Source organism: Lutjanus erythropterus, chromosome 10, assembly GCF_056507025.1.
Source record: "Lutjanus erythropterus isolate fLutEry1 chromosome 10, fLutEry1.hap2, whole genome shotgun sequence".
Taxonomy (NCBI): Eukaryota; Metazoa; Chordata; class Actinopteri; order Lutjaniformes; family Lutjanidae; genus Lutjanus; species Lutjanus erythropterus.
In genome coordinates this window covers 38,373,451-38,394,790 of record NC_139326.1, presented here as the reverse complement: position 1 = coordinate 38,394,790, position 21,340 = coordinate 38,373,451, and the positions used below count along the sequence as shown (strand labels likewise).

The window sequence follows — 21,340 nt, the reverse complement described above, 5'->3', positions numbered from 1 at the left end:
CACTGTAAATGCTGGACCTGCTAAAAAAAAGTGATCAACACCAAAAATAATGGTTGTCTGCGGGAGCGCGCACGGCCCATTAAAGCTGTAAGGACTGTCCGTTGATATAGAGTAGCCTAACTGTGTCCACAACCGGACACCTTCTTGCTAACATTCTATTAAAATTTCTCTTTGACTATGAATATAAATGATGATGTAGTGTTTTCAGCCAATATAATGCTGTTAAAGTAAAGTAATTCTAAATTCTTACCTTTCTAGCAGTATAATGTTTTAACAATTTACTTTAGCCTTGTTTTTTTTTTTTGTTTTTTTTTATCAAAGTCGCTAAAAGTGCGCTATTGCCAATGTTTTAGCTGTACCCTACCCTTGTCCTCATTTAGACACCCATGTTTTCTCCCTGTAAACACTGAGAGTAAGTGGTTATAGGGCGATCTACTGTTGTAGCTGAGTCAGCCAAACTAACAGCATTACTGTCCACACATCCAGCACAGTACTTCCATCCTTCAGATTAAATGAAAACGGGTAGAAGTCGACACTAAAGTGTCGATTCTGATGCCTCCGCCTGCAACAGTTTCATACAACTGTGACTTTTTGTGTTCCCTACACCTGATTGAAACCATTGATTCATTATAAATCCTATTTATTTATCCTAATTTATCTAAGTGTCCCAGGAGTTTGAGAATTATGGCTCTATTGATACAGTATACAGTTAATGAGAAAAGATTGCAAGGAAAGAGCTATTACCTTTATTACCTAATAGTATCCAACATAGTTATTCAAAAATATATCAAAGTCAAATACAAAAAATTGACCAAGTTATTGGCATAAGTGTGTTTTTAGAGACAGGTCTGTCAGGCGGCCATTTTGCAGCCATCTCGAAAGCGTTGGTCTCCAAAATTTAATCAGTTCATGTACCTGTTATAGAGTGTTAGCACACAAGATTCGGTGCAAATCCGTCCACCAGTTCAAAAGTTATCACTCAAACAAAAATCTGTGATGGACGGACTCACGTACGGCCGGACAACCGGAGAACAGTATGCCTCCAGCCCGGCACCTTCGGCAGGCGGAGGCATAATTATGCAGTAAAAGCTGCCATTTCGAGTTTATACCACCACCTACTGGATGTTTTGTTAAACTCTCTTCTCAAAATATCTGCTGATGCATTAAATTTACAATTATTTACACATGTATATGTAACAATTACTCACACTGCATATATATGTATATATAAACTCGCCTTAATGCATAAAATGGCAATTTTTGCAAAAGACAAATGATCAGAGAAGATCATTTAAAAGTTATTGTAATCATTTATTTTAAAAAATTAACATGGTTGGTATAAAAAAACAAAAACAAAAACAAAACATGAAGAAATAAAATTAATTTTCAATACACCAAAAACAACAAAAATCAGCATCTTCATCCAGCTCCTCCTTCCAGCCGACACAAGTGTTGTGGTACCAGTGATGACAAGTGTCACACTGGACCCACGACACCAGACACTCCGAACTATCTGGAGGGTCTGGTTTCCAGCACCGGCCACACCGCCAAACCGTCTGATCCTCTTTGGCGTCTGCAGTGGTGTGACCTAGTCAAAGAAAAATATATGTAAGAAAACTTCCTGATTATGATGGATTGACATGCATCTCAGAATACCTTTATTTCACTCGATGTTTAAATTTAACAGATTAGTCATTTTACCTGTTGAAATATGTTTAACCAGTAAAATGTAGTTTTCATTAAAGCATCTAATTACAAATACTTAAAATCTATAGATATGTGCTAAAATTTAATGAATGAATGCTGAATGCTAAATTGCCTTTGTTTTCCTCCAGCGTGAGTGTATCTCAGTCCACGTCGGTCAGGCTGGTGTTCAGATTGGCAAGGCATGCTGGGAGCTTTTCTGCCTGGAACATGGGATCCAGCTAGACGGACATATGCCCAGTGACAAGACCATTGGAGGAGGAGATGATTCCTTCGACACCTTCTTCAGTGAGACTGGAACTGGAAAGCACGTCCCCAGAGCTGTGTTAGTGGACCTGGAGCCCTCTGTGATCAGTATGGGTTCACGATTCTCCAAATCAATTGTTTGATTTTTGTCTTAAATGACTGATTTGTTTTACGGTCAAGGTTTGACTTTGTCATTTACATTTTCAAGTTCTTTTTTGAAAACATATATGAAATGTGATATAATGGTGGGTAGGCTACACTGTGTGAACACTGAAATGTTGCTTTTGTTCTTTGCATTTGTGCTTGATGCTGCAAGTAGATGCAGGTGGAGCAAAAAAAAAAAAAAACTTGGAGAATTGTAGATTCTGCCTTTGATTTTGATTATTGAAACTGAAAGCTCATTTTCATAAAAGATATCGATATCGAGCGTCTCACCTGCACCAACCTGAACAGGTTGATCAGTCAGGTTGTGTCCTCCATCACTGCTTCCCTTCGTTTTGATGGTGCCCTCAATGTTGACCTGACAGAGTTCCAGACCATCCACCTCCCTGTGGCCGTCTATGCCCCTGTCATCTCTGCTGAGAAAGTTTACCACGAGCAGCTAACGGTGTCACAAATCACCAGCACCTGTTTCGAGCCAGCCAATCAGATGGTGAAATGCGACCCTCGCCACGGCAAGTACGTGGCTGGTTGCCTTTTGTATCGTGGTGATGTGGTGCCCAAAGATGTGAATGCTGCCATTTCCACCATCAAAACCAAGCGCGCCATCCAGTTTGTGGACTGGTGTCCCACTGGTTTCAAGGTTGTCATCAACTACCAGCCTCCCACTGTAGTTCCTGGTAGGAATTTAAACCCCGTGCAAAACCTGTCCAGAGACTCATGCATGGCTGGAAGAATTCATGACAGTCTGCTCTACATACAGAATGAACAGTCTGTGGGTCTCAACATCTATCTTTAGTCCTTCAGACGGAATTAGTTTTTACTCCGCGGCGGTGACGAGTTATTTTTAAAACGTGGGTGTTTTTGATCTTCAGCAGCACCTGAAGGCAGCACGGCGGAGGCAGCGCTGCGTGTTGACGTCACTGACTTACGTGCCTCTGCCACAGCTCAGCAGAAGAAACCACAATCAATCAGCCAGTCATCGGCGTGCATCCATGTTGCAGGTCCGCGGAGGAGAACACACAGCTTGCGGCGGAAGGACAGCTGTCTCCGGGTGAACTCTGCTCTCTGCACCGGCCTCTCAGCCGCCTCTGTCTCCTCTTGTCGCCATTTATTCCGTTGTTTTATTTTTCCCCTCCTCCTGAGCACCGGGGGATGGGGGAATGATCAGCACCGACTCCCCTCCTCCTCCTCCACCTCCTCCTCCTCCACCTGCTCCTCCTTCACTCGGTCTCCGTGTCCCCCGTCAGTGTTCGGAGCTGTGTCCAGGATGCGGGCCCCGCTGCTCGGCCAGGCTGCGGTGTTTGCGGCCCTGCTGGCGCTGAGCACCTGCCTGACAGGTAAGAGCTGCTGCTGTCTTTCAAACACACACACACACACACACACACACACACACACACACACACACACACACACACACACACACAGGGGCTGGTGGTGTGAAGCTGGCAAGGGCCAACAGGACACCCGAGCATCAGTTTAACCCTTTCCAATATGCTCAGTAGACACTGCTCACATAAAACGATGATGTTATTGTAACTCAGGTGTCTCTGAGGTTCTCTGTGAGGAGTTTAGGGACCTTAGTGATGGGTCTGTATTTTGTAAATTTCTATATTCCCTGAGGGACCTTCAGTGTGACTATTGACTTGATGGGATCTGGTATTGATGATCTCACATTGTATAATATACAGTGTATTTCAGTGGTACTCAGCACAGTGAGCGCATGATAACCTTATCAGGCCTGATTGTAGTGTCTCTATCTCTTTTTGTTATGAGTTATAATTAGGGCTGCACAATATGGCAAAAAAAAAGTTGACTTTTTTTTACTGAAATTGCAATATGCGATACATTTAATTTTTGCATCATAATTATCATTTTTACTGAAGAAAAATGATAACTATTAAAATCATGGTGATGTGACGTTTGTTGGAGGCTGAACCAAACAATCATTTTTTTGTTCTTACATCTGGAAAAAAGGTTTTGTAGGTCAGGATTTCTCTGCAGCACTGCAGTACTTCATTAAAATGCTGTTTTCTCACACATTTGACCCTTTTTGACAATTACAATTTGGTTCCGGTTCTGCGAGTTTGATATTGCACTTGGACATATTGCTGTTTCAGTAATATTGTGATTAATTGTGCAGCCCTAGTAATAATTACATAATATTTAGGTAGAAAGTTAAGTTTTGCTGCCATGTTTGTGTAGTGCTGGGCAATATAGTGATTTATTGGTATCATGATATGAGACTAGATATTATGTCATGATATGCTAGAGCTGAATAATTGGTTTGAGTAACGTTTTAAGAGAAAGAAGTCAAAATTCTCTAAGTCATCTGGCTTGTAGTGCTGTTTATCCATCTATACTGTTTTGGTTTGTATTTGGTATGTAGATGGTTTGTCCATCTACATTTTTTTGGTGTGAGTTGCAGAGTTTTGGAGATATCAGCTGTAGAGACATCTTCCTTCTCTCCAATATAATGGGACTAAATGGCACTCAGCTTGTGTTGCTCAAAGCACCAAAAACATACATTTGAAAAATTCAAAACCAAAAATCCTGATACGGTTATTCAAGATAATCCACTCACCTTGTTGTGAGCAGTTTCATGTAGGAACTAGTTTCTTTCTGCGGTAGAATATTACCTTTGAGCACCACAAGCCGAGTGCCATTTAGTCCCATTGTACTGGAGAGAAGGCAGGCGTCTCTACAGCCCATATCTCCAAAACCTGGCCACTTACATCAAAACAAACTAGATGAATAAATAGCACTAAAGGCCAGAGAAGAAATGTGTACTCTTAATTTGGGGGTGAACTGTCTCTTTAAGGTCTAGTCTACCTGTTGCTGGTGCTCTACAGTGGTCATGTCATTTAGGGAGTCACTGGCAACCTGTTCTGTCAGTTAGGTGTGAGGACGTGTTGCTCAAATTGCTCATCGACGAATCAGTGAATCGTTTCAGATGTTGATGAATCAAAGCAAAAGTGATCACTAGTTGTATTAGTCATGTTTACCTAATATATGCACTTTATATGACAGTTCATGACTAAGATCTGACTGTGTGGATGAGTTGTGATAAATTACCTTTCAGCTCCACTGCCTTCCTTTACTCAGTTTAGTGAATGTCTTGAAAGATTGTTTATCCTGATGAAAACAGCCTGCAGTAAAGTATGATCTTGTGTTTAATTAACAACCAGTAAAACTGGAAGTCCTCACAGAAACATTTAGTTTTTGGGTAATGATAGAAATGTGAAAATAGTGTTTGTTTATTGTTGTCAATGTTAAAGTCAGTTGTTAAAAGACATACTGGATCTGTAAAGAGATCTAGGAATATGGTGGTAATTTTGAAATGAGTTGCTTTTCAGTACTTTTCAGTCTGAAGCTGCAGTGCCTGCGTGTCACTGCAGTCATGACCAGTACACAGAGCGTTGCCGCTCTCACTCAGTGACGTGTCCTGTTGCGTCTGGTTGGGAGAACGTACCACAGAAATAACATTAGGCCGTGAGGTGGGAAATGGATGATTCAGTAGCAGAGTAATGGATGGAACAAGATGTTTTCAGGGTGTGTCAGCGGGTGTGCTGGTAACAGAGCCACAGTTATCGCAGCAGAGGTGTCGGCTGCGGTCTGGTTGTCCTCTGAAACACATTCCTGCCGTCACAGCTGAAGAGCTCTCCGTCACTGACAGGGATGACCATTTAACATCACACAGTTTATTCTGAGATGTACGGAGGATGAGAGCGGCCATACTTGTAATCATTAATTAATTATTTTGTTTTCTCAGGATAACAAAGCTTGATTTCTCAAGATAATTTAACAATCAACATGAGAATAAAACCTTGTTTGGTTAATTATCTTGTTATCTTGAGATGAAAAGCTGTCTTTTCCTCTTGATAACAGGTTAATTATTTTGTTATCTTGAGATAAAGGACATTATCTTATGAGGACAGGTTATTTTTTGTTGTCTCAAGATAAAAAGGTACTTTTTCTTGTGATAATGGGTTAATTATTGTGTTATCTTGAGATAAAAAGTATGTTTTTTCTCATGATAACGCGTTAAAGAGTTTATCTTGAGAAAACAGATTGGTTTTGCATGATAATGGGGTAATTATTTTATTATTTCGTGATAACAAAGCTTGTTTTGTCATGATAATGGGTTAATTATTTGTTGTCTTGAGATAAAAAGCTACTTTTTCTCATGATAACATAAATTATTTTGTTATCTCAAGATAAAAAGCTTGTTTTTCTCGTGATAATGTGATAAGGGGTTTATCTTGAGATAAAAATTGGTTTGCATGATAATGGGTTAATTTTTTACCTTATTTCAAGTTAGCAAGGCTTGTTTTCTTGTGGTAATCGGTTAACTATTTTGTTATCTCGAGATGAAAAGCTATTTTTTCTTGTGATAACATGCTAATTTATATTGTTATCTCAGGAAAATAAAAGACAGATTACTCGTCATCAAGAGATAATAGCACTGCACTCACCTGTGAAGCTTCACAGAGACACAACTCAACTGAAGCATGACAATCCTGATCTCTGACAAACATTATAAGAGGGAAAAATCAACCTCTTATCATGAGAAAACAAACTGTTATCTTGTAATCTTGAGATAATAAAGCTTATTTTCTATAAAATTTCTGACCCGTTATCATGGGAAAATGTGCTTTTTTATCTTGAGATGATGAAATAATGTACTTGTGATCTCAAGATAATGTTATTTAAACATTCATTTCAAGTACAACCATTCTCAGCTACCAAAATGATGCAAATTAACCTCTCACTTATTTTATTTGGCACGGAAACAACTGTACCATCATCACAGAAATCATGACCTGGTTCATTAAGATCCGTCACAGAGCTTGTTGTGAGCAGTTTCATGTAGGAACTATTTTCTTTCTACCAAACTACACCCACCAGCTGTAGCTCAGAAGGAACACCCACAGCGCAGAAGGAAGTGTGCAACTACTCATGGATGAGAGGCTGGTGCTCGTGACAGTGTGGAACATTGAGAACTTCTCATCTATGAGTAGATGCACACTTCCTTCTGCTCAGTGATACAGATTAATTTAATAGATAAATTGAGGTTTAATAGTTAAAAGATAAATGGTCAGAGATAAAAAGCCAGAGATAGATAAAAACTCCTGGGTGATATCTGATATTCAGTAAAAGGCCACTGTGGTCTGCAGAGATCAGTGTGACCTGAAATGTCCCACCACCGTGACTCATTCCTGGACTCCTGGTCCAGAGCTTGGACACACACACACACCTACCAGTGTGTTATTGTGAGCCACCCCCCAGTGCAACACTACAGCTCTCAAATGTGTTTTTAATAGTTTCCACTCAGCAGTGGAGCTCTATAGCAACCATCTCTGTAGAGAAAATGGTTCTATTGGGAACGTGTAGCAAACCAGCGCATGGTGGGTGAATACGTTCACAAGAAATAGTTCCAAAAATAACCTGGCTAATGAGGTACCTGCAATCAACTGGTGGCACATGACAGATGTCTCTGATGAGTCTTGAGGCTTTTTTAAGATTCAGTTCATTCAGTTAAGCAGGGTTAGAGAGGCAAAGATCCGGGCCTCTGGCTTGGCTGCAGTCCCTGATGAGCTGAAACCATGCGTCTGCTCGGCTATTAAACAACACATAACCTGATTAGGCACCGTGTTGTGTGGATGAGTCCACCGCCGCCGGACGCTCTGCACTGCCTCTCTGCACAGCCTCAACGAGATAAGAACGCTCTGCTCCACAAAGGGCCTCTTCACAGGATGACTGTCTAAAGACGGAATGAAATATTCATGTTTTGAAGTGAAAAGTTCAACGTTCTCAACCTTGCCCGACAGCGTGTTCAACAATGCATTTTGGCTGAATCACCTGCCGATATGAAAGCAGCTATAAAGCTTTTAGGATAACATTCTGATTTACATGTGGAAAAGGTCCCCTGCTCTTTATTAGCCATGCTGGCAGCATCGCTCTATGCTAATGTCCTTTTGTCTGTCTGTCTGTGACAGCAGGTTTACTTTGGTTTTGAGTGAAATGTCTCGGCATTACAGATAATACAGATATTACAGGTCATTTTTCTTTAAAGGATAAAAGGATTTTGGTGGATTTTCTACATGGTGTCAGTTTTTCTTTATGAGTCAAAAACCCTGAAAGTCTGTGTGAAGGGAATTCAGATTTTTCTTCTATATGCATTAAACATGTTAGAAAATAGTTGCTGAAAACGTGAAAAGACAGAGCTATGTAGTACTGGACTGTGGTGTTTGACCGTTTAACTGTTGTTCGCAATTCTGCGTTCGTTTTTTAACCAGTCAGATTTGTCCAAGTGGTTAATAACATGTTTCTGTGATGTGACAAACTCAGAACTCACATTTTCTGTTGTGTTATACAACCTTTAAAATGACCAAATATTATGAAAGCTATCGCTGCATTTTCATCTTAATTAGACCCTTTGCCCCTTGCCTCTTTTTTCTGTTGTTTTTTAACCCCTTAAGGGGAGAGTTCACCCAACAATGAATATTCAGTCATTATCTACTCACCCTCATGCTGACTGAAGGTCGGGGTTAGTTTTTTAGTCCACAAACCCCTGCTGGAGTTTCACAAGAAAACAACCTAAAAAAAAAAAAAAAACCCAAATGCCTCCATACTGCTCGTCTGGTGTAATCCAAGTTTCCTAAAGGCTCAACATGCCAAGTTGACTTGAAAGACCATGATTTTAGCCTGAACTGTAGATCCTTAGCTTGGAACCACATACACATGCGCGTGTCCACCATCTGAACTGGGTGCGTGTGGTGTGACAGTGTGCACATACAAATGAACTTCATGCTGGGGCTTTAGGAGACTTGGATTACACCAGATGAGCTGTATGGAAGCATTTTATGTGTTTTTCAGTTGAAAACTGGTCACCATTCACTCCCATTGTTTGGGGGATTCTGCTTCTGTTTTCCTGTGAAACTCCAGCTGTGTTTTGTGGACTAAAAAACTAGAGGCGGCTGTTTAGCTCAGTTGGTAGAGCATCCGCCCCATGTGTGGAGGCTGTCAGTCCCTTGTGGTGGCCACTGGTTCAACTCCCGCCTGTGGCCCTTTGCTGCATGTCATCCCCGCTCTCTTCACCCCCCACTCCTGTCATATCTTCAGCTGTACTATCAAATAAAGGCAAGAAAAGCCCAAAAACATAACTAAAAAAATAAATAAATAAAAAACTAAACCTGACCTTCAGTGGACATGAGGGTGAGTAGGTAATGACTGAATTATTCATTTTTGGATGAACTGTCCCTTTAAAAAGCCCATAAGCATATGATATTTTAAATAGACACTTTTGTGTGTTACAACATATTCATATTTATTATGATTATAAATCCCATTACAATACCTTAATAAGTAATACAATGGAGTTTTAATGTAAAAAGATAAGGGATTGTGTTTGTGTGTGTGTGTGTGTGCGTGTGTGTGTGTGTGTGTATGAGAGCTGATTGTACATTTTGAGCAAAGTGCAGTGAAGCACGAATGGTTTATGTTTCTCTCAGTCTGCATTTCTGCCTCAGTCACATTAGTCGTATTGGATCAGTGGACGTCCTCCACATGATTTAATAGAGCTAATTCACCTAAAGTACCCATACCCATAATTTAGTTTACTGATTTGAATAATAATCACTTCTCATTTCAGTCCTGCTTAGTGTCGGCCTGTTACAAAACATTTTCAGAGCAGACCAGAGCATCAGTTTATTGTTCTATTAATTTGATCAAATTATGCACAGACCACAGCATGAGTTTTTAATTAAATCAGAAAGGACATATTAAAATGTAAAGGTGGTCCATTCAGAATAGGACAACAGATTTTGCTTTCTCTCCGGGAGAACGTTGCCATGGATTCAGTGTTATACTGTGGGCCAGTAAAAGTATGCTGAATTAACTATTAGCAGCTCGTGTTTGCAGTGCACTTATAGATGTACAGAGAACAATCACTACAGTTGCCTTGATACTAAAGAAAACTTAAAAATGTGATTATTCTCAAGCAGCTTCTGGATTTAAAGGAAGCAGCTTTTTTCTATGATTTCTAAGTGGATTTATGGTAATTTATTTGTGATGGTCATTCAGATAATTCTATAAATATGTATGCCACTTAGGGAAGAGATGGCCATCAAGACCTGGTTCTGCTTTAGAACCGGTTCCGCAAGTACAAACCCATCGACATTATTAAGAAGTTGTATTTTCAATTCTGCTATCGATTCGCGCGCTTGGTCTGCACATACCACTACTGCCATTTTTAAAATTTAATCTCAACTTTAATACACAGACATGAGACTGATCAATCTTCTTATCCTAATGTGGAAAACAAAACAGATGGTTTCTATAGAGTAAACAGCAGGAGCTCTGAACTTCACACACAGTGCAGTGTGTGTGTGTGTGTGTGTGTGTGTGTGTGTGTTGGGGGGGTCGGGGGGGAGGTGGATCAGCATTATCAGCAGTGTGACTCTCTCTCCCTCACTGTGCACATGTCTCACCTATTAGCGGTGATCCTCTCTCGCCCTGTGAGGTCAGCCATAAACCTGTGACTGACAATAAGCCCCACGCAGCTCTGAACTCAGACGACGTGCCTGCGTGTCAAGCTGCGCGTCCATATGTCCATCTGGCAGGGACGACACTGGGACTGTGTCCTCAATGGCCTTTGAGCCCACTGAGTTCCTCATTAAAGACGACTGTGGCAGCATTAAATGTCATCATGCTGCTGGTCACATGTTCACAGGAGGCTGACTGCCTCACTTAGCACGAAGAGAGGAGCCAGGACTGGCAGGAGTCACTGTCTGCTAGATGTTGCAGTAGGATCATTTTGTGATCTTTTCCACCAAATAAGTCCTGGTTCTTGAACTGGTTCTGGTCAAGATTCATGGAACCTTGGTGCTATCTAGCAAACCATCCCAGCATAATGCATGACAAACTGTAGAGTATGACACACCCACTTTGGTTTCAAAGGAAATTTTTTGGTTCCAGCTGGGAACCAACATTTTCAGACCTGAACCAGTTTATTTGTGGTGTCAACATTCTGAATTGTTTGAATCAAAATGAGACCAGTTCCATGTTGGTGGAAAAGCCTAGGTGAGGTACCTTCACGAATGTTAGGAGAACCTTGTAGATTTTTATGTTTTGAAAAACTACTGGATTATTCTGGAAATTACTGAACAGTGGTTCCCAAACTAGAGTTTGGGGCTCACAAAGGGGACACAAGATAACTTTGAGGGTCATGCATTTTTTCCAGTTTCAAAAACTAATCTATTTTGAAAATTTTTAAAACTGACAATAATTAAAAAAAAAAAAAAACTGTGAAAAATTTCAAGTATACAATTTACCAAAAGAGGACCAAGTCGATGTTTTGCAAGTCACAAGGAGAGATGAAATGGTATGAAAATTTCATATCAGGACCATGATGACCAGAATTATCACAGTTTTCATTATTATTGCAGTATTGTAAAATATGCTGAAAATGTAAAAAAAAACAAGGGCAGTTACAAACACTGAAAACATTTAACCAAGTTTTATATTGAAATTACATTGAGTCCTTTGCAATGTCAGTGTTTTCACTGATAGAAAACATGGTTGATGCTGGACAGTATTTACCATGATTTTTTCAAAGTGCAGTAATCAAACACGGTTACTGTGATAATTAAAATTTGAAATGGTAAAACTAATCATCTGCAATTTTATTGCAGTTAATTATGAAAACAGATGTCTCATCCTTAGTCTCAAGTCTTTGCGCTCAAGTCCCATGTCAAGGCCCAAGTCCTGAACAAGTCATAATGTAATGGTGAGTTTTCAGCCTCACTGATTTATGAAGTTTATTTTCTTTATGAAGAACTGCTGTTACACTAATGTTAGCTATTAAGGCATTAGCTTGACTTACCATTCTTTGTGCAACTTCAAATGTCATTTTCAACCTGCATATTTTGCATACTGCAGTCAGTATTTTGTTGACTACTTTGTAGTTTTTGCACGTTAATTAAATGATCTTTGGTGTCTGTTTTTTTTTAATCTGTTTCCATGGTTCTCTCCTGCAACTTGATGGGATGCTGTTGGATTGGTTCAGACAAAGTGGATCTGTGAAATTCAGTGTTGACTTGCTGAGAATGAACCGTGTTAACATTAACAGAAATGAATTGAATCGTGGATTCATACTTTTCAAGTGTTTTCAAGTCAAAATGCTCAAGTCTAAGTGAAGCCAAGAGTCACTGGTGTTAAAGTCCAAGTCAAGATGCAAGTTTTTTTGATGTTGTAAAGTCGAGTCTAAAGTTATCAAATTAGTGATTGAATTCTGAGTCAAGTTCAAGTCAAGTGACTTGAGTCCACATCCCATTTACAACACCGTGACTCTGGTTCTTGTTTTTAGCCATGCTAGCAGCATGTCTCAGGATGATGATGTGCGTCTGTCGGTCAGTTGGTCCACACTCAGATATTTCAGCAATTGTGTATTCCATAGACAGCCAGTAAATTTTGTACCGACATCCTTGTTTTCAGAGAATGAGTCTTACGTCTGCTCTGGTGTTTCAGGCTTCAGTCCAGTCACCGTACACGTGCACAGGTCATTGAGTTGTCTCGTTATTTTATCTCGTGAGTCCTGTGTGCAGTTAATGGTACTTTCTTATGTCTCCAGAGCTCCACGTGTTTGGGACAGAGATGTATCTCTGCATATCTGACCGAAGGGCGGTACAATTGGTGCAGACACACACAGGTCCTCTCAGGGCCTGCCTTGGCCTAGTAATCCTGCAGCTTTCTGCTTTGTTGGGTTTTTTAAATGGCTGTCTTTTTTTAACCGAACATGCTAGCTGTGGCTCAGGTGGCAGAGCGGGACGTCCATTATTCATAGGGTTGGTGCTTGTTGAAGTGTCCTTGAGCACAAAAACGCTGAACATCAAAGTCCTCCCGATGAGCAGGCAGGAGCCTTGCACATGTGTGTGTGTGCCTGGGTACACTCAGTTCATTTCTCTTTTCCATTTAACATACTTCTGTTTAAAGGAGCAGTGTGTAGGATTTAATGGCACCCAGCTATGAGCTTGAAGATTGCACCACGTCTCACCCTCCCCTTCCAAGCATATAGTAGAGACAACAGTAGCCACAAAAGCCATTGAAAGGCCATATCTAGAGCCAGTGTTTGTTTTATCTTTCTCGATAAAAAGTATTTGTATGAAATTACTCTATAGCAGTTGCAACGTGCCTAAAAAAAATAGGATTGCGATGTTTTTTATGGTGCGATAAACACCAGGAATTGCACAATTACAGTATTGCACAATTATTATTATAATTATCAGTTAAAATGATCCTTAAAGGAATGAAAACAGTGATTTTCAGTTGAACAATCCCTTGATTATAATTTCGTAGCATTATGTCCCAACAGACATGGAGAAGACTGCAAATGAATATGTTTTAATACAATAGAATTTATTATTTTTAATAACACTGATACAGTTGAATTCTATATTTTCAAATAACATCACTACAATATAATTTATTTTTAATAGCACTAATCCAGTAGAAATCAATCAATATTTTCAATAAAACAAATCTAGTTGAATTCAATGTTTTCAATGTTAATAGAATTTATTTTTTTTGTATTACACTATTGCAGTAGAATTTTACATATACTATCAAATTCAATATAATATAAATACTGTCAGAAACAATAATAGATTAGAATTCAGTATTTTCAGTAACACTAATACACTTGAACTGATATATTTGTAATAACACTGATACAGTAGAATTTAATATATTTTTAATAACACAATACTGCCAAGTCAATATTTTCAACAACAAAAAAAAACCCAACTCTCTAACCTCTAATAATAAGTACAGTAGAATTTAATACTATAAATAATCAAATATATGTTATTTTAAAAGGTAACTGTCAGTTTTCATTCTATGGACTTCTGTGAAAGCCTGAAAGTATCTATGTGCATTAGACTGATTAGTCTGCAGACATGTGTCATGACGTGTGATGAGGGCGTCACAGCCACATACCATGAACCACCTCTGTACAGCTGCACTCTGTAGCCTCTGTATGAGAGTCAGCAGTGTCTGTGTCAGTGTCGGTGTCTGTCAGTGTCAGTGTCAGTGCTATGAGAACACACACACAGCATCAAAGCCTCGCCACTGTCTGACATTTCCATGTCGGTGAATGTCAGAGCGGTGGAGCTGACTGTTGAATGTCTCTTCACCTCAGCACAGCAGAGACATGGAAGACGCTTCAGATGATATATTTACATTCAGGTGAGCGAGACTGCGCACAGATCAGTTTGTCTGGAGCACTGCATTAAGACAGGTTTGAAATAGGACGCTGTGGTGATTAAACTCTTAGTAGTTTCAGTATCAGCAGCATACTGTAACAATGATTCATGAAAATACACTTGATCATAACGTCCACTGACTCCAGGGGCTTGTTATGTAAAAAGATGAAGCGTGACTCAGATAGATTCCTATAATAATCATTGATCAAAGTGTTCTGACAGATGCAATAAGCTTTCTATTTCTGCGTCTGAAGTTACTCTATTTTGAGACACCCCTCCTGTAACCCACTGACTTTCAGCCACGGACAAATGGAGCGGTGTATTTTCACAGGATGTGAATCAGGAATAGAAAGCAGTATTATTTGAATGCTGCGTAATAATCGTGTCTCTCCTTGACTCATGTGTGAGACAGAGATGTCTCCGTCAGTTGATGCCAACCTGACTTTATGTCACAAGATGGGGATTTGACATCATGTTGAGGGGCAACAAAAAAAAGAAAAGGTTATTTTCTGAATAACTCAACATTTCATACAGTTTGGGGCAGGGCTGGGAACAATATTGATATTGTATTGTATTATGAGCCTACATATAGTCTTTGATTTTGGGTATCAATCATTATATTGTGATTAGGGCAGCAACTAATGATTATTTCATTATTAACATATCTGTTGATTATTTTCTTATTTAATTGATTTGTTGTTTGGTCCATAAAATGTCAGAAAATGATGAAAAATGATGGTAAAGCACCCATAACGTCATCAAATGTCTTGCTTTGTCCCAAAGATATTAAGACATATTTAAATTAAAAAATGACTCAAAACAATCAATCAATTAATTAATCTTGTTACAATGTTGTCACTTGAAAAATTGGTCCAAACGTGGCTTTCCTGTAACTGTAATTTTCATTATTGATTAATCTGTCAGTTGCTCCATTAATCGATTAATTATTTGGTCTATAAAATGTCATTAAATATTAATCAGTGTTTCTCAAAGCCCAGCATGACGTCCTCAAATGTCTTGTTTTGTCCACAACTCAAAGATACTCAGTTTACTATCAGAAAAGAGTAAAGAAACCAGAAAATATTCACATTTAAGAAGCTGAAATCAGAGAATTTGGACTATTTTTCTTAAAAAATCACTCAAAGTGATTATCAAAATATTCTGTGATTAATTTAACAATTGATTTGTGGATTAATTCTTTCAGCTCTAATTATGACATGGCATAACTGTCTTTTCCCGGCTTGACAGAGTTAATTCACCAAAAATGAAAATTCAGTCATGTACTCACCCTCATGCCAATTGAGTACCAGATTCTCCCAAACAATGGAAGTGAATGATGACCAGTTTTACAACATAAAAAAGAACTGGAAAAAAACATAAAATGCCTCCATACTGCTCGTCTGGTGTAATCCAAGTCTCCTAAAGTCCCAACATGCTGTTTGCACACTGTCACACCACACACACCCAGTTCAGACAGTGTGCATGTGTACATGAACGTGGCTCCAAGCTAAGGATCTACAGTGAAGATTCAGGCTAAAACATGGTGTAAAAAACAGTTTTTAGTCAGCTTGGCAAGTTGGGTCTTTAGGAGACTTTGATTAGTCCAGACGAGCAGTATGGAGTTTATTTATGTTTTTATTCTGTTGTTTTTTCCGTTTGAAAACTGGTCACCATTCACTTCCATTGTTCGGGTGATTCAGCAGCACTGTTTTCCTGTAAAACTCCAGCAGTGTTTTGTGGACTAAAAAGCTTAACACCCCCCCCCCCCCCCCCCGCCCCCCGGCAAAAAAAACAAAAACAAAGATGCAGTTTCCTGAAATATGTCGAAAACAGTTTCAGCCGCTTTTGAACAATGGGAAATATACACAATATTTGCAATATCACTATAGGTTGTATTTTATCAAAATGGTCAGGTTGACTTTAAATCAAGCCAAGCTGCTTTATGCCACATCAGCACAGCAAAGTCCCATTAAGAGCTAAGGGTGATACATTTATTATGCTTTGTTTAATTGTTACCATAATCATATTGATCAATGCAGTTAAAGGAGGTTTCTCACAAGTGAGATCCTGTGCAGACATGCATATGTGTTTAGTATCATTTCAATACTCTGCTTTATTGTAATGTTGGACATTTATGTGCAGTAACAGTGTTGGCCTTAAAAAACCTGCATCTGCCAAACCTTATCCAGAACCTCTGAGGACACGTTATTCAGTCCAGCCTCGAGATGAAAAGACAGAATGAACATGTTTCCTGTTCTTTGATCAAGCACAGGACAGGAGGTTGCTAGGAAACTGTGACTTGAGAAGAAAGTGTATTTGACACTGTGGGAATGTCATTTGTGCTCAGTGGCTGCTGATAGAAGCGCAAAACACCTAATATAATACATGCTCTAATGCACCTACAGCCTTTTTCAAATTGCCTTGATAAAGCTGCTCTGCAGTCAGCTTTATTTGAATGTGAAGTTATTCAAAGCAGTGAAAGAGTATTCTCTGAATCCACTGGAGACTTTTCACACTCTGGTCTGTTTGTGCAACAGGTGAACACAGAAAGTTTTCTATTCATGTCTGCACATCAACACTGTGTACAATACAGGATTTATTATATATGGTACAAAACAGTCTACAAAATCTCCTATTAGGGGGTGACTAGTCTGGGTTTAGAAAAGACAGCTGTCGCACTAGATTTGTTACCTTGAGAACATGTCAGAATGACTAATGAAGTAAAATCTGATTGATTATTATCAAACCATTGTATCAATACTAGAATCAATTACAGATGTAATGATGTGAAAAACCTAGTATGATAATGCCACAATAAAAAGTCCACAATACGTTATTTGTCGTGATAAGAAAAAAACAAAGAAAATATGTACAGCATTTTTTTGTATGTTTAAAATATGTTTTTCCTTTCAACTTAAAGTGCCTCTGCTTTCCTTTAGCAGCATAAAATAGATTTTTTATTGCAATATCACAATATTTGATATATTGTTACATCCCTAGAATCCACATACCTTATTTTCACCCCAGTCATATTAGTGTTTGGTATCACTTTATTTGAAGGTGTGTGCATAAGACTGACATGACAGTGCCATAACCATGGCATAACACCTGTCATGAACACAAAGGAAACTGTTTATGGCTGTTGACATTAAGTGTCACTAGGTCAGCTGTGTAGTTTTTAATGCAAAGTTGACATTGTTTAAGATGCCAACTTTGTCTGTTTGACATTAACTAAGACAGCATAGCCTGTCATTGTCTTTGATATGACATCTTGACATTAATCAACATCATAACCTGACATAAACATGCCGCAGAGGGTCTAATTATTATTATTATTGTTTAAAGAAACTATTCAGCTTTTTAACATGACATTATAAACTTGTATGTGGTTGGTCTTGGCCATTATATCTGTGGACTGAATAATTGTCATAAAGATGTTGTTAAGTGTTATTACACTGTCAGATGCTTTTATAATGATGTCATGAATAATTCTCTTGACCTCTGCTGCCATGATTGACCAAATGACACTCATTGACAACAGTCATAAACATAAGCAATTGTATCAATGCTTGAATCAACATACCTTGACATGACACTGTTGAGAGTCTTTATGAATGTGTACGACTGCTGTCATTATGTGTCATTTGGTCAGATATGTCATTTTTAAGCAGAGTTTCGGATGTCTTTCTTATGGCAGCTTGATATTAATTAAGACAAAAATGTCTTTGTTATAACAACTTGACATTAACCAATAACATAACCTGTCATAAACATGCCACAACAGGTCTAATTATCAGACTTAAACAAACTATGTAGCTTTATGTGCTACCCTTACATTGTACTCTAATATTTAGCTGGTTATGACATTGGCAATTATAATCATCTCATGAATAATTGTCATAAAGATGTCTTTAAGTGTTATTACACTGTCAAATGCTTATATAACGGTGTCTTAAGTAATTCCCTGAACCTCAGCTGGCATAATTGACCAAATGACACTTAATGACATTAGTCATAAACATTCATAAAGACTTTGTCATGTTCATGACAAGTGTCATGTCATGGTTATGACGGTGTCATGTCCGTCCGATGAACACTCCTTCAAATTAAGTGTTTTCTCGTGTTGGACATTTTTGCAAATACTTGCAAATAGGCTGGTGCTTACAGATGAATGCAAAGTATTCTTTCATTACACTCACTGAGGTGTTTTCTTTAGACATCTACTACGTGTTTCACCTACTTTTTGTCTTTAAATTGTGTTTTGGAACATGAACTGAACTGACTGCACACAGCTGCTTCTTGTCGGGCACACAGGATCACTGACGTCTGCACTGTGGCTGAGAGAAACAGGGCAGCGTATTGTCTCAGTCCATCATCCAGTTGTAAAGCTTTGCATAGATTAGCCACCACTGTTGTAGTCTCCAAGGGCAGGCCATTGTATGCATGAATGAGGTATACAGTTAGACAGCTGCTTCAGCTGTGGCATTAATCATAGTGCTGCAAAGACTATTACATAAACACATACATAACTGTTGCAGAGTATTAAGCATTTCAAAAATCTTCACTTTATTGTGCAAAATATACATATGTGCTTTTTGGAAACCACAAAGAGTGTCTGCAAATAGATGTGGATGCTGGGGGGGTTTGCACTCTGCAAATGGGATGTTGTTTTGGTGGTATTTTATGGCATACTGAAGAGTTAAAGTCCTCCATAATTCCATAGAAATTTGCATTCGACCCACTTTCAGTGATGATTACTGTTATCATCCACGATCTGAAAGGGAAATATTGATCATAGCCGTCCCTTACATTTTCCCCATGCATTTATCATCCCTGCCTTTTTCTGCTTGACACACCAGCCTGAGACAAACCCTCCATCCTTGACTTGTGCATCTGTGTGGTGACTCACCCCCTGATGATGTCACACCTCCTCAGTTGCCATGGCAGTCGTCATAGCAACCAGCGTCTAGGTTCCTGTAGCGGAGACGAGAGCGATTCTGACGAAGAATCTAAAGGGGTTAATATTGATGGCTGGCTCTAATTATTTTTCCCTGTGGCTTCCAGAGGCTCTGCAGGATGAGGAGTCCGGCTTTATTCTCCTCTGCACACACTGGAGCTGGGCTCAGATGTCTTGTGGAAACTGAGAAAACACTGTGGGAAGTAAATGGAGGCACTGTCACACCATGACAACAAGTGCAATAGATAGTCCCTGTGGGGAAGCACGCAGCAATACTGTGATTCCCAAGTGTTACAGGGGTGTAATGGAGGATAAACCCAACTAACCCCATTTTATTCACCGGTTGAAACTGACACAAGTCTTTGGTGCTTTAATTAATTTTATTTAAGTATTAAAGTGATGTAAAAAGGATGAGAATATTTTGATGTATGATGCTCTCTGATGATTTCTGATTGAAGGTATCTGTTGTAGAGACAGCACTACAGGCCAGGGGGACATTTTTTGGTTTTGGGGTGAATTGTTCCTTTAATTACCATATTATATTATATTATATTATATTATATTATATTATATTATATTATATTAACTGCAGTACTAACATTGTATAATGATGGTAATGATAATAATCTTGTATAGCTCTATTAACCAGTAGACAAATTGAGCAAATATTTGAACAAATTAAGAAATGGTCCAAAAAAATAAAAATAATAAAAACAAGTCCAAATCGTCTGATTGCATTCTTATATGTGAATATTTTCTGGTTTCTTTGCTGATCTATGACAGTGAGCTAAATATCGTATTATCATCACCTTGGGCTTTTGGAAACACTGACTGACATTTTTCACAATTTTCTGACATTTTATGGACCAAACAATTGAATTAATTGAAAAAATAATTGTTAGTTGCACCCCTAAGAGTCAATAAGTATTTAATTACAATGCCAAAACCACAGTACTTCCTAGCATGCTGTGGGGATTACGTACTTTTGTAGACCAGCCCGGAAGTTAGCATCACCCTACTTCCCTCTTCAATAGGATTTTTTCACTTGATTTTGGTTTAGTGCAGACAAAAAGCTTTGTGGCAAACAAAGGTTTATGACAGTTTATAACATGTTGGTAATACAGAAAATAAAAATTTCTTCAGCTTGCTTTAACCACAGAAGTTATTTCAGGCATCTAATGAAAAACACATTGAGTTTGAGACGAGGGAACTGGGAGTGCGAATCATTTAGCTCTTAGCCAGGCTAACCACACTCCTGGCTCCTGTGGTGTGGTTATAATAGCTTAGCATAAAGACTGGAAGCAGGGGGGACAGGTAAGGCCCCATTTGAATGTATGCCTACACATCTGAAGCTCTATAATTACCATTGTTTAATAATAGAATAGTAATAGAAATAGAAAAGGACAATGTGTGGGTCTGTGGGGAGCTACAGGTGGAACTACATGTTAATCAGTGAACTTAAGAGCTGTTAGTAGCTGTAGTTTTTCCACTCTGGACACAGCCGGTGATGGTATGCAAGCATATTCTTGCAGGATGGCAGTTTACCACAACTATCTTAATAATTACATTTTATTGGACTTTATTGAAGCATACTGTCATATGTGTTGCGTAACTCCATTAAGAAATAGGGCAGCGTGTAAGTGTGTGCGGTGTGCAAGTGAGGAAGAGCAAGCAGCAGACTGCCGGTGCTGCTCTTAGCAGAGCAGAAACTTAAACTTAGCAGTAAGTTGTCAGTCTGGCAGTAAATGGACAGTACAGTTTACAGTGTGTTGGTTAATAAACACTGCAGCTCCTCAAGAGTAAGGTTAGTAAGCTGAGAGGGAAAAGCGAATGCTAAGCTAATGCTAGCATTAGCAGTTTTACTTTTATATCGTTGCTCTGGTGTGTATCCCTTTCAGTAACTTTGTAATCCAATCTTTTTCATAATGATAAACCCAACACCCAATGTCTTCTGTAGTTATTTGTCCATATTTCCATCTGGAAGCCACTTGTTGTTGTTGAGGTGTTGTTT

General features: G+C 38.9%; 2 protein-coding genes across 2 annotated transcripts in view; both read left to right on the top strand.

The window, feature by feature from the left end:
* Positions 1-1,814: 1,814 nt before the first annotated feature.
* Positions 1,815-3,235, top strand: LOC146320841 (tubulin alpha-1C chain-like; the record flags this gene model as incomplete). Its single annotated transcript, XM_084729298.1, has 2 exons — positions 1,815-2,087; positions 2,348-3,235. Coding segments are annotated over 2 exons (834 nt in total), but the record flags the coding sequence as incomplete, so codon positions are not given.
* Positions 3,236-3,244: 9 nt separating this feature from the next.
* Positions 3,245-21,340, top strand: part of npdc1b (neural proliferation, differentiation and control, 1b) — a 38,381-nt gene continuing 20,285 nt past the window's right edge. The window contains exon 1 of the mRNA XM_084729251.1: positions 3,245-3,449. Coding sequence (XP_084585377.1) covers positions 3,380-3,449 — 70 coding nt within the window. The 5' untranslated portion in view covers positions 3,245-3,379. The remainder of the gene's footprint in view (positions 3,450-21,340) is intronic.